The 18,931-nt window shown below is 34.9% G+C and overlaps 1 protein-coding gene across 3 annotated transcripts in view; it reads right to left on the bottom strand.

Annotated features, from left to right (window-relative positions):
- LOC122801869 (immunoglobulin superfamily member 3-like) overlaps positions 1–18,931 on the bottom strand; it is a 757,872-nt gene that overhangs the window by 276,959 nt on the left and 461,982 nt on the right. For all 3 annotated transcript variants that reach the window (XM_044071531.1, XM_044071530.1, XM_044071532.1), the window contains exon 4: positions 15,331–15,738. In XM_044071531.1, the coding sequence (XP_043927466.1) occupies positions 15,331–15,738 (408 nt within the window). The remainder of the gene's footprint in view (positions 1–15,330; positions 15,739–18,931) is intronic.

Here is an 18,931-nt window from a genome sequence, read left to right as displayed (position 1 = left end):
TAGACTATGCATTACAGCAGTTAAGCACCATTTATAGTGATACACAGTACATGCAACACATCTACAAGACTGGTAGAAGTTACTGTTACAAAAAACATAGAATGAAAGAGTCAATTAGGCAGCAGTGAAATTAGGCATACTCTAACACATTCAAAGCATATAGTAAATAAATGTACATCTAACAGGCACAGGAAACTTTACCTGGGCAGCAAGAACAAATTATACAAGGGAAAATATCAGTGTTCTGAAGCCAAAGCTTGCAATACCAATTTGTAATAGATTAAGTTATAAATTCTGAACCATCATACTTAAAAGCCACAGCTTGTAATGCCAAATCGTGATAGTCTAGGCTATATTATCTCAGTCACACAAAGTCTTATAAAACATAGGACTACTAGGTAGTTTAAAATCTTATAGCCCTTCTGTAGCAAAAGCAAACAGCAGTTTAAAAACATTAGCCCTTCTGTAGTGTGTAGAGGTCTGCTTTTTTAAAAAGGCTACAATAATACAGTTTAAGACAGTGGTTATAGTTACTTCAGCGTTCAAAAGAAACAGCAGTTTAAAAACATTAGCCCACGTGTAGAGTTCTGTTTTTTATAAAAGGCTACAATAATAAAGTTGAAGACAGTGGTTATAGTTACTTCAGTGTTCAAAGGAACGCACACGAGCAAACCACAGAGTTAGGCTTTGTATAAGGCAGCAGTAGTAAAGTGTGAAATGAGGTATGTAGTTCCTTCAGCATTCAAAGGAATGCCCGCGAACAACAACAGAGTTCAGCGTTCTAAGGAGCGCCTCGAACAAACAACAGAGTTCTGTTTTGAAAAAAGACAAACTTAAATAAAGTGTAGAGGATAAGAAAGATGGTTGCTGTTTCACAGGGTAATTATAGGTTCTATCAGCGTCCAGAAGAATGCACATGAACAATTGAGCTAGGAATGGGCAGGTGAGTAGGGAGTTAAGGGTGGAAGCTCGCCAAAGAATCTAAATGTGCATGTTAGACACTGAGAAAGTAGATGCCGGTAACACTGGTTCTTAGTTCCTCCAGCATTCAAAAAGAACACGCGTAACCAACAACGGAGGATATATATATATATATATATATATATATATATATATATATATATATATATATTCATTATGCTTGGAAACTCATTTATTAATTTTACTATGCTTGAAAACTCAAAGTCCTACAGCTCATTAACAATTTGATCAGAAAATCATTTTTTCCAAGACGGCAAGATTCCATTCACCCCCATGGGGGTTCAAGGCCACTAAAAGCCCCAAACCTAATTATTCTCACACCAAGATCACCAACATCTTGAGGAAAGAGTGATAAAAAAAACAAAGTAAATTCTGCCTCAATACGTATTTGAGGCTTTCATATAAAACCAGCAATTAAATGCTAAAGCATTCCACTCATATGAGTCTTGATGAGAAACAGAATAAGCAGCCGAAAAAACAAGAAGTTAAGTTCAAGCAACTGCATTACGAACTTGTGTGACCTGTAAAACTGTGTGGATGACATATATATATATATATATATATATATATATATATATATATATATATATATATATATATAGCGTCTATATTGAATCAGCAAACGCTTAAAAAAGCGAACGCTGATTCATCGACCCTATTTCAGCGAACGTTGAAAATGCCGAACACCAGGAACAGCAAATTTTTTCTCAGGGAAAAAATAGCTGGGCCAGTTTCAGGAGTTTGCCATTTCCTCCACTGTAGTGCGATCTTGGAGTTGGTATATTTAAGTAGGGGGGTGTGGGGGGCTTTGCCCCCCACATTAAATAATGTTTTAAGTTTTGTTTTTTTCGGAACAGCAATTTTTTTCCCTCAGAAAAAAATCACTGTAACGGTGTTCGACATTTTCAGCGTTCACTGATCTAGGGTCGATGAATAAGCATTCGCTTTTTTAAGTGTTTGCTTATTTAATATAGACCCTATATATATATATATATATATATATATATATATATATATATATATATATATATATATATATATATACACACACACACACACACACACACATATATATATATATATATATATATATATGTATATATATATATATATATATATATATATATATATATACATATATATGTGTATATATATATATATATATACACACATATATATATATATATATATATATATATATATATACACACATATATGTGTATATATATATATATATATATATATATATATATATATATATATATATATGTGTATATATATGGATCTACTGCTTTACAACGAAAGTACATTTGATCGAACGGGAAAAATGCAAGCTCACTTCTACGAAAGACCACTTGTGTGAAAACTCATTTGGCGGCGTTACACTTCACCGAAACTACAAAAGTGAATATGATACCCCTAACCCCGAGTGATATAACAGAAAATATGTCAGGAAGTGCTCCAGTTGCAGCTCTGAACACTACTAATAACGTGAAAAACATGCCCAATAGCATATCGTGTGCTGTACATTATATACAAGTGAAACACTTCAACTGAATTACATGTGAAGTAAATGAGAGATAGCTGTAACAAATTCCATGCTGCAATAATCGTCCCTGTGATCAAATATTGTTTGAAACTGAGATTGCCTTCTTAATAGGGCTCATTTCTTTGGTAAAGGAGGGCAAGCCGTACACATACATAAACAAAGCTCATCTACTCTGTTTTGTTCCCTTGCAATGGTGCACATTATGCTGCCAATATCAGAAACATGCTTGCCAATCAAGCATTTGAAATAGCGATGCCAAGCCTCAACACTCTTCTGTGTTCTTGGTAGATAGAGGTCATTAAGTATTGAGATATTCCAGAAGGAAATGGGGAAAAGTGGAGGAAACCAAAATTGACTTGTGTTTTGTGTACAAAACTTACGTGGTTTACCCAAAACATACCACTCTAAAAGTAACAAACAAGTTGTTTACCTTCTACTGAAAAGGTCATTTTCAGTTCCTGATATGTTTGAATAACGTCATCTTCATGAAGGAAAGCTAATGCAGCCAATCGTTTTACTGCTAGCTGAAAACTGATGCATGAATTATACATACTGCCCAATCCTAGGCTCTGAACCTTCCTCCACAAGTTCGCCCAAAGAGGAAAAAGCGGCCCTTTGATATCACATTCTACATATTGGCTTTGATGATCTTCAACATGGCAATTTCAAAATCACAAAGAATGTACGACACTTGACATTCAAGACCTTCCGTAGACAATAAGTCAAGTAATCCAGTCCAAAGAAAGTTATATGACTTCAATGATTTCTTTGCCATAAGGCAATACGCCAGTGGGACAGCCTTACTATAAGCCCCACATTTCACAAAAGTGTGTATTGTCTACAGCTGTCTGCAGCCCCTCCATTTCACAGAGTAAGTACCATCCATCAGCCAGATTGTTGCAGAAGACAAGTCTACTAAATTCTATTTTGTGGTGCACAAAACTACAATATTTTCTGTGTTTGAATCACATAAAGTTTTCTGCTGGAATACTCCACATTTTAAGGGGAACTCACTCATGTCAGTATCTAATAGAGTAATTTTCCTGCCTGCCTGACTACCACTGCATTTCAAATGCAGTCTCCTAACTTCCTGAAGCATTGCTTTTCTACTGGGCATTGTTGGGGCAAAATCAAGTGAAGTGGATGCAAAGGCATCATCCGCTATGATACAAGCAGAATCCCTAGACAAAGTCGCACTTTCTTTCAGACTGTGGCACACAGCATATCTTTCAATGTCGCAGGGGTCTCCAGTGTTATCGTGTTCCATGGATTTTAGCAACTCTTCTCCAGTACTAAAGCAAGACATGATAGCTCTGCCCTTAACTTTCCTGTGATTTTTCTCTTGCAGCACCAGTATGTCCGAGTCTTGCTGCACTTCTCCAAACAGCAGACAAATCCTTCCATGACTAATAGTTCTTTTCCTCTGTGAGACTTCGTACTTTGAGCACTCCTGGTTGAAAAGATAACATATTGACCATGTTGGTGTTTTAATAGGTTGTACGTAGTGTTCGCGACAGTTGCCATATTTAAGCTACACTTAGTGTGATATAGCATTTATAATCATTTGCACATACATGCTTCGCTGAAGTGAATTTTCACATGTGGTCTTTAGTAGAAGTGAGCTTGCATTTTTCCCATTCGATCAAATGTACTTTCGTTGTAAAGAAGTAGATCCATACATATATATATATATATATATATATATATATATATATATATATACATAAAATAAGGTTAGAGTAAGGGTTATGTTAGAGGATACCATTTACTGTTGTGCAAGTGTGAGCTGATGTATGTGGTGTTGTGGTGTGTATCTGAGTGTTTTGTTCAGTAGTACTGGTAAGGTGCAAGGCTTAGGGGCAGGAGTAGAGCAAGTGTTAGGTTTAGCATAATTACTACAGTTGAGCAGGGGGGACTATATATCATATAACTGTATGTACAGACACACACACACACACACACACACACACACACACACACACACACACACACACACACACACACACACACACACACACACACACACACACACACACACACACCTTTCAATTATCTCTGTTTTGGAGGTCCTGTTTTCAGACCTGATTTACCCCTGCAACGATGTACCTATTTTGGAGGTATGTAACTATTTTCAGGCTTGATTTACCCCTTCACACAATTTTTAAATCCCCCCCCCATCACACCTCATTTTTGAAGATGTCTAGTACACAGAAAGCCACACTGTATGATCAACAGACTAATGACACCAGTAATTTAAAGAAAACAATGATACACATCTTATATCTCCCTTTTTCAGAAGCAAAAGTATTTACCTTGTGTTAGAATTTTGCAAAGCAGTTAATTAAAGTCTGCAGATATTACACTGCATATTTGATGATAAGCTTATATTTTTTCCATCATTTTTGTCAACTTTCTTTTAACTGTGTTTCTAAGTAGTATTCCCAAACAAAAGTTCTATAACAAGCCTTTACGTTATCACACCCTCTCATCTCTTTAACAACAACAATGCTGCTATCATTTACCCTATTTACACAACTACATCTGCTTCTTACTTCACATCCTATCATGTCTACCTCCATTCCTTACCTAAAACCCACACAGAAAATGAATGTCTCAAAAATTTTTCATAAATTTCTTTATCATCTTTATCACTTTTTGAAATACGGTATCTTCTTCTTTATCTCTCAGCTGCTCCCGTTAGGGGTCACCACAGCGGATCATCTGTTTCCATTTCTTTCTGTCCTGTGCATCTTGCTGTGTCACACCAACCACCTGCATGTCCTCTCTAACCACATCCATAAACCTTATCTTAGGCCTTCCTCTTTTCCTCTTACTTGGCAGCTCCATTTTTAGTATCCTTCTCCCAATATTCCCAACATCCCTCCTCAGCACATGTCCAAACCAATGCAATCTCACCTCTCTGGCTTTGTCTCCAAACCGTCCAACCTGAATTGACCCTCCAATATACTCATTTCTAATTCTGTCCATCTTTGTCACACCCAGTGCAAATCTTAACATCTTTAACTCTGCCACTTCCAGCTCTGACTCCTGTCGTTTCATCAGTGTCAACATCTCCAACCCATATAACATAGCTGGTATCCCTACCATCTTGTAGACCTTCCCTTTCACTCTTACTGGTACCTGTCTGTCACAAATCACTCCTGACACTCTTCTCCACCCACTCCACCCTGCTTGGACTCTCTTCTTCACCTCTCTTCCACACTCACCATTACTCTGAACTGTTGATCCCAAGTATTTAAACACATCCACCTTCACCATCTCAACTCCCTGCACCCTCACCATTTCTCTGTCCTCCCTCTTATTCACACACATATATTCTCTCTGAGTCCTGCTGACTTTCATTCCTCTCTTCTCAAGAGCATATCTCCACCACTCCAGGGTCTTATCTACCTGTTCGCTACTCTCACTACAAATCACAATATCATTCGCAAACACCAGAGTCCACGGGACTTCTGTCTGATCTTATCCATCAACCTGTCCATCGCCATTGCAAATAAGAAAAGGCTCAGATCTGATCCTTGATATAAACCCACCTACACCTGGAACACATCCATCACTCCTACTGCAGATCTCACCACTGTCACACTGCCCTCGTACATATCCTGTACCACTTTTACATACTTCTCTGCCACTGCCAACTTCCTCATACAATACCATAACTCCTCTCTAGGCACCCTGTCATATGCTTTCTTTAAGTCCACAAAGACACAATGCAGTTTCCTCTGACCTTCTCTATACTTCTGCATAAACACTCTCAGGAAAAACATCACATCTGTAGTGTTCTTTCCAGGCATGAAACCATACTGCTGTTCACTAATCATCACCTCCCTTCTTGACCTAGCTTCCATGACTCATTCCCATAACTTCATGCTGTGGCTGAACAATTTTATTCCTCTGTAGTTACAATAGCTCTGCACATCACCCTTATTCTTAAAAATCGGTACCAATACACTTCTTCTCCACTCCTCAGGCATCTTTTCACTTTCCAAGGCACATCTTAAAATAATCTTCAGTTCAAACCTCCATTTTCAAAAAATCCATAATTCCAACAAAGTTTACTCTACATTTAGTAATACTAAATTTAAAACTAGATCACTCCAAAAAAATACCATTTCTACAAATCAGACTACTCCTATACATAAGTCAGCTTCCATTTCCCTTCAAATATCTACTGAGGTACAGCTTAATCCTGTTTCATGCAATAAAGCACAAACGTTACCCTCCTCCCCTACCTTTTTTTGGCAAATTGTCCTCCTTTTCTAGACTCCTCAGTCAGACACTTTCTTTAGCCTAAACATCTGCAGCATCTCCAATAAGATAGCTGGATTTCATGCTTTGGTGGCTAATCATTCTCTACAATTCAAAGCCATTTGGTTCAAACCTGAAATCAGTGACAATATTTTCTTACCTCCTGGTTACAACTTTGTAAGAGCTGGCGAGTTACCCAAAAAGGTGTGTGTGTGTGTGTGTGTCTTGGGGAGGGGGTGCAATAATCCATCCACATCAGTAGCCTACTTTCTCTACTGCCCAAATCCTAACTATTCCTCTAAATATTAATAGCAAAATATCACCCTGACTTGCCCCTCTACCTCTAGCAAAAATAACCATAGCATTATAGAAGACATTCTCCATGGATATCTGAAAACATCAAACAACCAACTCTAATATTAGGAGACTTTAACCTTGACTATAGCCCAAATAATGAAACAACTTCTATTTTAATGAACTTATATGGCTTTATACAACTAATATCTTCCCCCACTAAATTCCGAAAATCATCTAAAAAGTACACCATACTTGAATGGATTTTAACCAACACTACCAATATGATAACAAACACAGACACCCTCACAGATACTTTAAGTGATCATCATCATACATTTACATCAGATTAATAAACCCAAAACTTTCAAATACAATTATGTTAGGAAAAAACTTCAATGTAGCATACTTAGTGATGCCGCATCACAGTTCCTCTGAATATCTCTCAAATGTCTACCACTTAACCAAGCAGTAGACAGCTTTAATCAATCATTCTTCACATTTTTGATGAATTATCTCCACTGAGTAGACAAAGAACAAGTCTAATCTTCCCCCTGCCAAAGCTAAAATTTGATACTAGGCATCTAATGTTTCACTGGGACAAAGCAGGGAAAATACGTCTCACTGATAAGAAATCTATCTCATACCAAACTTATAAACACCTTTGCAACCTTGCTTAAAATCATATACTAACAGAAAAACACAATTATTATATCTTACCTCAGAACTTGCACCACTTCAGTCCTAAATCCTTCTGGTCTAGCATCAATAATCTGACAAAGCCAGGGAGACCCACCAAACCCAATCCTTTTCCTAACTTCTCAGATCAGGGCACAGCATGCAATCCCAAAAATCACTTCATAAATACAGTTGCAGATCTGATTCAGCATCACCTCCAGCATTTTCAGCTTCCCTTGTTTCCTGAATTAACACCCCTTTTCAATTTAAAACTAGTCCCAACTGCAAGCGTACAAAACCTTTTCAGCAAGCTCTAGCCCAGAGCTCCAACTCTAGGCAATCTTCCTGCTGAATACGTAAAGGTAACAGCAAGGCCTTTTACTTACCCTTTATTTATACTAATAAACAGATCTACACATGAAGCAAATGTCCCAACACTATGGAAAAAAATATTTATTCTTCCCTTGCATAAAGGGGATAATTCCATAGAAATGCTTAATTATCATCCCATGGCTAAACTGCTCCATTATCAAAGATTCTAGAAAGATGTATTTTGTAATCATCTCTGCATCACACAACATATTTTTGCCCAAAACACAGTACAACCACAGCACTATTTTCCTTCTCCAATACAACCAATATGAATAGAAATGAAAACAAACTTATGTCATATATCTTTCTAAAGCTTTTGATACAGTGTCTCACTGTAAGCTACTCTGCAAACTCACATCCTTATAATTTACCTGCTCTACTCTTAACTGGCTCCCTAGCTATCTTAAAGATCAAACAGAAAAAAGATGTAGTCTGGCTTCTTTACTTCCTTCTAGTTTCCAAAGGCGTCACACAAGGCTCTGTACTTGGTCCTCTGCTGTTTAATTTGCTCATAGATAATGTTTCCTCTGCCTCATCACATGCTGCTCTCATTCAAATGCAGATGTTGCTATTCTCATCTGTCAGCATTAAAACTACCTCTGCTGCAATCAATCATGTAAGAATCTTTTGACAGCCATCAAGACCCAGGTAAGTTTGATCTGCTTCAAATCACAACAAAACTAAACTAATGTTCCTTACCCTAAAGACTCAGTAAGTTCAACTTCACAATCTTGTCTTCTCAAAACATTCAGTAAAACTAGTCCAGATGCCAAACTGCTAGGGGTTACTTTGGATGATCTACACATATTTGACAAAACACATATAAAATGCAGTAAAAAAAAACACCAAAACTTGGATCTTTTTCATAAGGCATCCCTCTGTCTGACTAAACATTTTCATAAATTTACCGCAATAACTTTCTTACTTCCCAGTCTACTCTACATCCCTCCAATTCTTACAAATATTACACATCAGACATAAAAAGACTGGGACAATGTTATAATAATATTGTAAAGTTTGCTACTAAGATGTCTAATAAAATTCATCATTGCTTAGCCCTCAAAAAAATAAAATTAACCAAACAACCTCATTTTCTCTCAGTTAAACTTGTTCATAACTTTCCTTTAAAGTGTCCAGCACTGAATAAAGTACTGCAATGGTATTTACTTGTCAAAGCTCTGTACTCATTAGATACAAGTCTTGTCATTGTTAACAAATCATACAACTCTTTTGGTGCCTTGTACTCCTAAAAAAAAAATATATATATATATATATATATATATATATATATATATATATATACATACATATATATAACATCTGGAATTCTCTCCCTGTTCATATTAGACAAATTTCATCCACTATTCATTTTATACATCAGCTGTAAGATTATCAACAACATCACTGGTTCTGGTCCTGCTCCTTTCTCTTCCAGGCTAGCTTAATCTTTATTATCTCTCTCTTATGCATATTTACACCTTTTTAGTCATATATACACCTCTATTTAGCCCTCCTTCATCATTTCCTTCCTCTACTTATACCTCCATTGCCAAAGACTTTTATCCCTCTAGCAAAATTCTCATTCCTCTACTCTCTCGCATAACTAATTTCCTAACAATTCCCATAATAAACTTCTTCACCTAACACCCCCTCCTTCTTCTTCCCTATTTGCATTATTCTACTACCTTCCATTGCTCTCACACTCTGTCTGGTACTAATATTCGCTCAAGAGTAACTCAACATGTTTTCTAATATTCCTTTATATCTGCTGCTTAACTCTTTGTATCTATTGCTTACCACATTATATAAAAATTCAGCAATTTTTCATAACCTCCCTTTACTTCGAGACTTTTAGTAATGCCAATAACCTTTCTACTGTATATTTTGATTGATCTCTGTATATTCTTTTTAACATTTTTTTCTGACAAACTTTCTGCCTTAATTTGTTTATAAATGTTCTGTTTAATATGCATTTGCAGCAGTTTTTGTACCAGGCCTCCACTGAAAAGGGGGTCTTGCATGGCCTAGTCAGACTACCCTGGTAAACAAATGCAAATAAATAAATAATAACGAAATTAAGCATTGGGATTTACTGTTTACATTCTGAGTGGTACAGAAACAAATGATCGTAACTAAAATATCTAATATACACACCACAAAGTAACTGTCTTCGATGAGAGCTAACCCCCTTTCACCTAAAATTCTTTGCTGCCACAACCCTGTATGTATATATATATATATATATATATATATATATATATATATATATATATATACTGCACTTTTTCCTTCTTCTCCAGACTGGCACCATGATAGTGAAGAATAGATCCCTGCCCCTGATGCAGACAACTGGATTTCTGTTACTGTCCTAGACACTGGAGAAGGCATTCCGACATGTGGGGGGGGGGGTGAAAGTGTGCTGTCACTCACCTCTCTTAGGTAGAGCACACTACCAGGAGAACACAGGACAGTGTGAGTTCCCTGCTGGAAGAACATTCTTTGTGAAGGTGATGGCACACCTTGTAAAATCACCCCATTTTCCTTCCCCTCCCTGGCACTTTGTGAGGTGCATATGAGGATTACGGCTGCACAATCAAATATCTCAAACCACCCTGATGGTTGTGTAAAAGGTAGCCCCTCCCAGATGACCCTCACCATGCTGTTGGAGAACGAATGTGACAATTAATTAGAAGGGGGCTAATGATTAACAGATTGTGGGGGCAACAAGAGAAAAAATATATTTCCCTCTTCTCCAGCTCTCTAAACCCAAAATTAAATCACAGCATCTTTGCAAACAAAATTCTGATGTAGACAAATGTCAGTAACACAAACAGGTCATTCACCATCAATAATGTTTTGTGTTCCAGTTTTTAAGCTCATGATCAACTGTAGTGACTAGGATCCTTAAACATTCTTTTACACTGCCTAGAAATGTTGATCACTTCAAACCTGCATTTTAGAAATCTGTTGAGTCATTATGAGGGTTCTTAAACTATAGGTCATGCAGAAAAGAAAAAGTGATAGCTGCTATTAATAATCTCACTGAAATACCTTGCAGTGTCTATGTTTTAAAGCACTTCTGGCAAAGAACAGAAAGGCTATCAACAAAAGTAAAGGGACTTTGTCTTGTTTTGGGCATAAGCCATGCAGAAGTTGGCTAATACTCCCTACATTTTAAATACTTTTTCTAATTCTAGTCTTGGTGCTGCTTACAGGTCAATTTATAATTCTTATAAACTCGTCTGTTGTACACAGTTTTTATCCTGCCTCAATATGATATGATATGATATATGATATGATATGACATGACATGACATGACATGACATGACATGATATGATATGAAATATGACAGGCATGACTATCATAAAGTTAAAATAGTGTAGATGAGCACATACATGCTATAAGGAACAAGGACATTAAAAATGCACCTTACAATCAATGTAACACCTATCACATGTTTAAAAAGTTTGCATTCTTTGTTTTGGAGACCATAACTGAAAATATAATAGGTAGAGATTCAGATGCCTGATTGGAAAGGCATTAATTGATCTTGCAGTTGATATTTAATGCCTTCACAGCTCCTGGGTTAAATGACAATGTTAATATCACTAATGTTTTACAGCAGGAACCACTAAAGTATTAGCTGAAAGCTATATAGAAGTGGAGTTTGTTTAAATGCAACTCTGCTATGGCTAACAGTCATACCTCTCAACCATACAGAATTCCTCTGTAATACCGGTTTTGAGGGCAAAATATTGGGGTGCCACGAATTCCCAAGTGGCCCCTTCAATTTCCAAATTTCAAATTGTTTTTTTTTTTTTAAGTTTTTATTTACTCCTGATGTCATCGCGTGTAGGGTGTGCGCGATGATGCCAGGCTCATGACTGCCCATCCAATGTAGACCAGTCTGCCTTCCAGCACATTTTTCTTCTCCGGGTAAAAAATGTTAAATGCAGTGCTTATATGTGCTTAATGACAGAAGATACTTTTAGTGATTAACGGCTGAGTTGCTTTTACACTTAGACTTAACACTAACTTTGAGCCATGCAGAACTTACACAAGCATTTGAGTTGTGTAATGGTTACGGAACATATTTAGTGACAGCTGCTATTATCAGTTCATGTAAGATAATCTGTTTTAGAAAAAACAAGCACAGTAACAAAAGCCACAATCCAGAAAAACACCAGCGCAGGAGCCCAAAGGTGAGATTTGCAGACGATTCCTTTATTCCATATACAACATATGCTCTGGTACATCTTCCTTTTAAATGCTTATCAATTAAGCAATTAACCATTAAACCATCCCACATTTTTACTTAATCATAATACAATTTATTAAATACTAACAAGTTAAACACTTTTACAAATTTTTAATACTTACATTCTTCCCCAAAATATAAATATAATTGAATATTTATTTTTTATTTATTATTTTTAGTTATTTATTACTATTGAATATATAAATTTAAACATATTAATAATAATACTAAAAAGAGTAGCAAAAAAATTTATTATTTTTTTTAATTTATCCAAAATAGATCTATGACTTACTTTTATGTCAATAAATAATCTTTCAAAATTTTCTAAATACCATACACAATTTCATATCACTAACCCACTTTCCAAATTCATACCCCTAGGGTATAATGTGTGGTATTCCAAAATCATTTTGTCTTCTAATCTACATAGTGCACTCTTAAAATTGTCTACACAACTATGGGGTCTAGCCAACACACTAAATAAAAAACCACCTGCATTCCCATTATGTACATTAATAAAGTGGGAGGCTACTGGACTATCCATATTTCCTCTTCTTATATCCCCCAAGTGTTACAAAATGCGCACTTTCACCTTTCTCCTGGTTTGTCCAATGTACCATAAAGGTGTATTACAATTCCAACCCAAGATGTATACTACTTCTGAAGACTGACAATCAATTTTTTCAAATGCATAATATCTTTTACCATTAATTTTAAATCCATGCATATTTTTGACTCTCACACATACTGAACATCGACCACAATGAAACATCCCAACATCCTTATCAGTAGAATTAATAAGTTTTCTATTTAACAATTCTTTCAAATTTGAATATCTACCGTAAGAAAATGTGATATGTTTAGGGAATAGATATCCTACATTTGGATCATTACAAACTACATGCCAAAATTCTTTCATGATTTGTTCAACCACAGAAGAAAAATTAGAAAATCTAGATACAAAAAATATTCTATCTTCTGCTGAACAACTTGGCATGTAGAAATGTTCTTTAAAATGTCTTCCCCCCAAAAAATTCCTGGGTTGGCATAACCTATCTTTAATATTTAATAATCTGGTACTATCATATCCTCTAGATGTTAATCTGATGACAATTTCTTCACAAACCCCTTCCCATAAATCAACCTCAGAAGTATTTCTTAAGATTTTTTTAAATTCTCCCTCTGGTAAGGCCTTAATCAAATGGGAAGGGTGCATACTGGTAGCATGCAAAAAATTATTTACTGCTAAAGGTTTCCTGATAGGTTTAAATTGCACAGTATTCTCCCTTCCTATATAGAATTCCACATCCAGAAAGGAGATATTCCACCGGGAATATTGAGCAGTAAATTTTAACCCATGAGTATTAACATTCAAATAAGCCATAAATTGTTGAAACATACATGTTTCACCCCTACAAACAAAAATGAGGTCATCAATAAAGCGTTTGTAAAAAACAACATAATTTACAAAAAAATCACACTGAAACATAAATTCCTTTTTGAATTCCCCCATGTAAATAACAGCATATGTGGGTGCAAAAGCTGCACCCATCGCCGTTCCTTTTCTTTGTAAAAAGAATTCCTTATTCCATACAAAATAATTATGTGTAAGACTAAATTCTAACAAACCTGTTAGAAATGTAGTACGTGGTCCCTCTCCCATCATTCTTTGCATAGCTTCAAGACCCCACCTTTTCCCAATATTGGTATATAAGGATGAAACATCTACTGTAGCCCAATAATAATCCTGTTCCCATTTCAAATCATGTAATGCTAAACATACCTCTTGAGCATTTTTTACATGCGAGACAACTTTGGGTAAATATTCCTTGAAATGAAAGTCTAAAAATGTATTTACCCTTTTCAGATAAGAACCTATACCAGAAATTATAGGCCTACCAGGGGGATTCTCCAAATTTTTGTGAATTTTCGGAATGATGTAAAAATATGTTTGGCGAGGTTCCATAACTGTCAGTTTGTTAATGTCTTTATTAGAAAGAAAACCCACTCTTTCTCCTCTGTCCAATAATTCCATCAGTTCCTCTGAAAATTGCTTAAGAGAATTGCTGAAGTACCAGAACGTATGTTGTATATGGAATCTTCTGCAAATCTCACCTTTGGGCTCCTGCGCTGGTGTTTTTCTGGAAGATAATCTGTTTGCATGACATTTGCCAGTTATGTTTGTACTTTGTACTTTGTATCATGTCACTGAATCTTTGATTATTTAAACAGGTTTGCAAATTATCTTAACCAGCTGGTGCACTTAGCTATCCTTGCATGTTTGATTTCTCTGGGTTATCATATGAAGGTAATTTATATATATATATATATATATATATATATATATATATATATATATATATATATATTTATATAAACACGCATATGTATATATCTTTATTTATTTTGATTCTAAAGCTTGTAATAGGGAGTCCCAGAAAGTTATGAAAGTAGAAGAAAACATACACTTACTACTTATGTATACTAAAGCTCACCTTGGAAAGGGAAATTAGGTAGGCTTAAAATGGCTGGCAAGGGCGGCTAGCCTATGAACCTGTGAATCTGAAATCTAAACTAACAAATATCATAAAAAAGAGAATCCTCTGAGGCACAATGATCTTGGACTTACTATATTAAGTCTCCATTTTTTGCTCATTTACCCTTGCTATTTTGGGGCTTACACTGATGATTCTCAGCATTTCAGAATTAAAAAATGGTTATCCATATACACATATATAATAAAAATGTGAATACTGGTAAAAGCACTACACAGAAATGTCTTAATGTATTACTGTATTTATGGTTGTATACTAAAGTAACTCCATTAACCCAGAAGCACTGTAAAATGTTTCATAATTCACAGAAGTTAAAAAACAGAATATGTCTGTGACAGTCTTTTTTTTTCATTCTCAGCACTGAAACTTTACCTATAGCTTTAACATTAACAGTTGTTTTCTCAGATTCTGTTTTAGCGATGTTGTACCAGGATTTGTCAGGATCCTGAATCCACTCAGTTGCTTCACAGAAATACTTCCCTGTATCTGAAGGCTGCAGATGGTAAATACTCAGCCTATATGATGTCTGCCCAGTTCTGTCCAGTCGAATGTCTCCATCAGAAAGCCTCTGTGTGAAAGTGCTTCCGGACTGCAGAACAAAGTCCTTAGAAAGGGAAATTATCTGTTCTTTCTTGCTCTCTTTCTGAAGGTACCATGTGATGGATAAATGGGTGTGTTGAGATGTTTCTTTATTAGCACTGCATATCAGTTCCAAAGGCTCACCTTCAATTTTGTTCAGAGTCTGTGATGGCATTGTTGCAGTAAGAGTATCTGGGATTACTGAAAGCAAATACAACAAATTAGTAAGTTGATAAACTCTATAAACTTTGTAAATATTTTTTTTTCTTTAGCAGTGAAGTTTCTAACATCTTAATCCTGTAAATAAATTTAAAATCAAATTAGACTTCAAATGTAAACTCAGCACATATCTATGCTCTTTTAGAGGTGACATTTTTCCAAAGGTACTAGCATAAGAAATATTTACCTGTTTCTGCCTGTTTTGTGAAAAAAAAAAAAAAAAAAAAAAAATCTCTTGTTTTTCCTTTTTTAGTTTTTAGTAGTTTCAGTTCAGAGTTGCTGATTCCTGCTTGGTTGTTAGTCCTGTGTTACTGTTCCTTGCTTTATTTGGGGGAGGAAGTTACCTTACCTTTTACCAGTGGGAGGGAAGAAGCATTGAGCTGCCTTTTGTCAGTTTTTGTGAGGTTTCAGCTAGTAAGTAGTTTTTATTTATTGGTTTGGGTTTCCAGTTTCTAGCTTTCCAGCCCTGCGTATAAAAGCGCGTAAAGCGTTAAGCGCTGCTAGCCAGCGATAGCTGGAATTCATAAACTCAAATGCCATGGAACAACTAGTCACCATCAAAGAAGACTGACTAATCATTCACTTCTCATTCCAACTCAGCAGCCACAGCAATGAATGCTTTTGCTGTCTCTTGGTAGAAATTGCAGTTGAAAATTCACTGCATATCTTTTCAGACCACATAATTTGAACTAAATCAGATGGCTAGTCAATACTCCTACTTCATGGCCTTAGCAATCACAGGTTTAAATTATATTCCACAAGCAGAATACCATGGCAAAATCAAACTCACATCCACTATGAGTATTCTCTTAAAAGTACCACGGTATAAATATTTACCAAGACATTATAAATCTTTATTGTTTGAGAAATCGCTGATAGACAACCAGGGGTCAAGCAGCAGAAGAAGTCATCTGTAGAGTTAGTTGCAGAAAGAGATAAGGATTAAGGATGTCAATCACGTATGACAAAAAAATATCAAGGGTGTTCTTAAGTGCAATATTGAATTCCATTTGGAATCCTTTGTGTAACCATATATGTCTAATAAACAAGGCATCAGGCTGAGTGTTTCTCTTCTCTAATATTTTTCAAATATTTTTATTGAATTTTAAAATAGATATGCTATGTATTTTCCATAACTTTATATTATATACATACAATTTATGCAAGTTAACAACAAAACTAACTTAAAAAAACATAACAATAAACCAAACTATTTACAAGAGGGTCTAAATTAACCAGAGTAATCAATATTGTTATAGTCAAGATTCTTTTCAAAGAATATTGCAGTCACTTCTCCGATATTTCAAGAACTTTTAGCCATGATTTGTAGTATAAGGTGATCTTTTCTGTTCTCTTTCTGATGGTGATCAAGTCCATTCGAGATACATTTAATGTCATATTTCTGTAGTCTTTAAATGTAGGACAAGATTCACTTTTCCTATTTATTATAATGATTTTGGGTGCAATGGCTGGTAGAGTCCATAAAAGTGGAAATTTTGTTTTTGGAACACATTGAAGTATAGGAGCATTAAACAAAATTAAAGATTTAGACAACTGAAATTTATTATTAAACACAATTTGTAAGAAATAATTCACTTTATCCCAGCATGTTTTAAGCATATGACAATAATAAAACACATGTTGCCAATCAGCTTTCAGTCTTATTTTACATCTCCAACATCTGATATCCTGTTTAAACATTAGTTATATTTTCTGTGGTGTGATATAAGGTCTATGAAGAAATTTCCATGAAAACAACTGCCATTGTAGTGAAAGAGATGTTTGATTTGGGGAGAAAAGTATTATTTTTTTATAATTTTCATTAGAGATTTGATTGATTGTTTTATAATAGGCCCAAAAGTCTTCTTTATGGTATAATTTTGTTTTGTTTTTTTATTATTTTATAGCTATTTGACAATTAGCATTTTCCTTGAACAGCTTGAGTTGCTAGGAAACAAAACCTCAGCCACAATGTTCCAATCTAAGATAAAAGCACATCCAGTGTGCTTTGACCTTGCATTTGAACATTGTCGATGTGGTTTTGTTTCCTACATTGCTGTTGTGACTGGGCGTGCTTCAACCTTGGATTGGAACTTTGTGGTTGAGTTGCTAGGAAGATCAAATGTTCTATTAATTTAGGAACATTTTGTCTAATTGTTAACTGCATTGCTTCTAGTCTATTTATAATGTATTGTCTTATATCCTGGATTAATAGCCACAAATTATCGTCAAGGTTGAATTTATTTCTTACTTGGTCCATTGTTAGAACTTCCCTGATTTCTATCAATTGATGACAATAAATCAGTTAATTTCTCCTAAGAATCTTGATTTTGTCACATCAAAAGTGTTAATATTGTTTTGCATACAAGCAAAAGGGTATAATAAAAATGATCACACTTTTATATCTGGATTTTTGTTCAAATAGTTTTTTATATGCTTTTAATATATATATATATATATATATATATATATATATATATATATATATATGTTATAAACTTAAAATATATATGCTTGTGTTCATTTTCTGCTATATGTTCTCTCTTCATCCAAAGAAAATTGTTTGGTACTATTTCTGTATCTTGAAGTTGCAATGAAAAACTTGATTTTAACCATATGTTTTCATGTAATTCCTTCCACCTGATTGAATAAGTATTTACCCATAATGATACTGTTTTTATGACAGATGACAATGCATAATTCTCTTTATCTGGATGACTAATTCCCCCTACTTCCCAATTATTTAAATGCTGATTTAGAGCTGTTCTGGGTTTGTTAGGGTCCCATAAGAAGTTTAGCATTAGTTTAGTAAATTGTTTTATATAAGATTTTGTGGGGGAAGGCTTGTATATAGTATAATAATTTTGAAAAAAGTAATAATTTTAATAATATAAAGTCTGTCTTCCATTAAAAAAATAATTTATTCCATCTCTGTACAAGACTTTTAATATGATTTAAAATATTAGTATAATTAATTGCAATCTAAATTATTTGTTAATATATCCCCAGGTGTTTAATTTTGTCAGTAACTTTATAATTAGATTAATCCTTGTTTATATCTTTCTTATTAGAATTTATAATCAATATTGTTGTCTTACTTTCATTAAATTTAAGGCCAGAGAGCCTCTGAAAGTGTTCAACTGAGATTAATAGAATCTTTAGTGAATTGTCATTG

The sequence above is a fragment of the Protopterus annectens genome, chromosome 5.part0 (genome assembly GCF_019279795.1).
Source record: "Protopterus annectens isolate FY-2018-M chromosome 5.part0, PAN1.0, whole genome shotgun sequence".
Lineage (NCBI taxonomy): Eukaryota > Metazoa > Chordata > Ceratodontiformes > Protopteridae > Protopterus > Protopterus annectens.
Note: the sequence above shows the minus strand (reverse complement) of the source record. Positions and strands in the feature narration are given on the sequence as shown.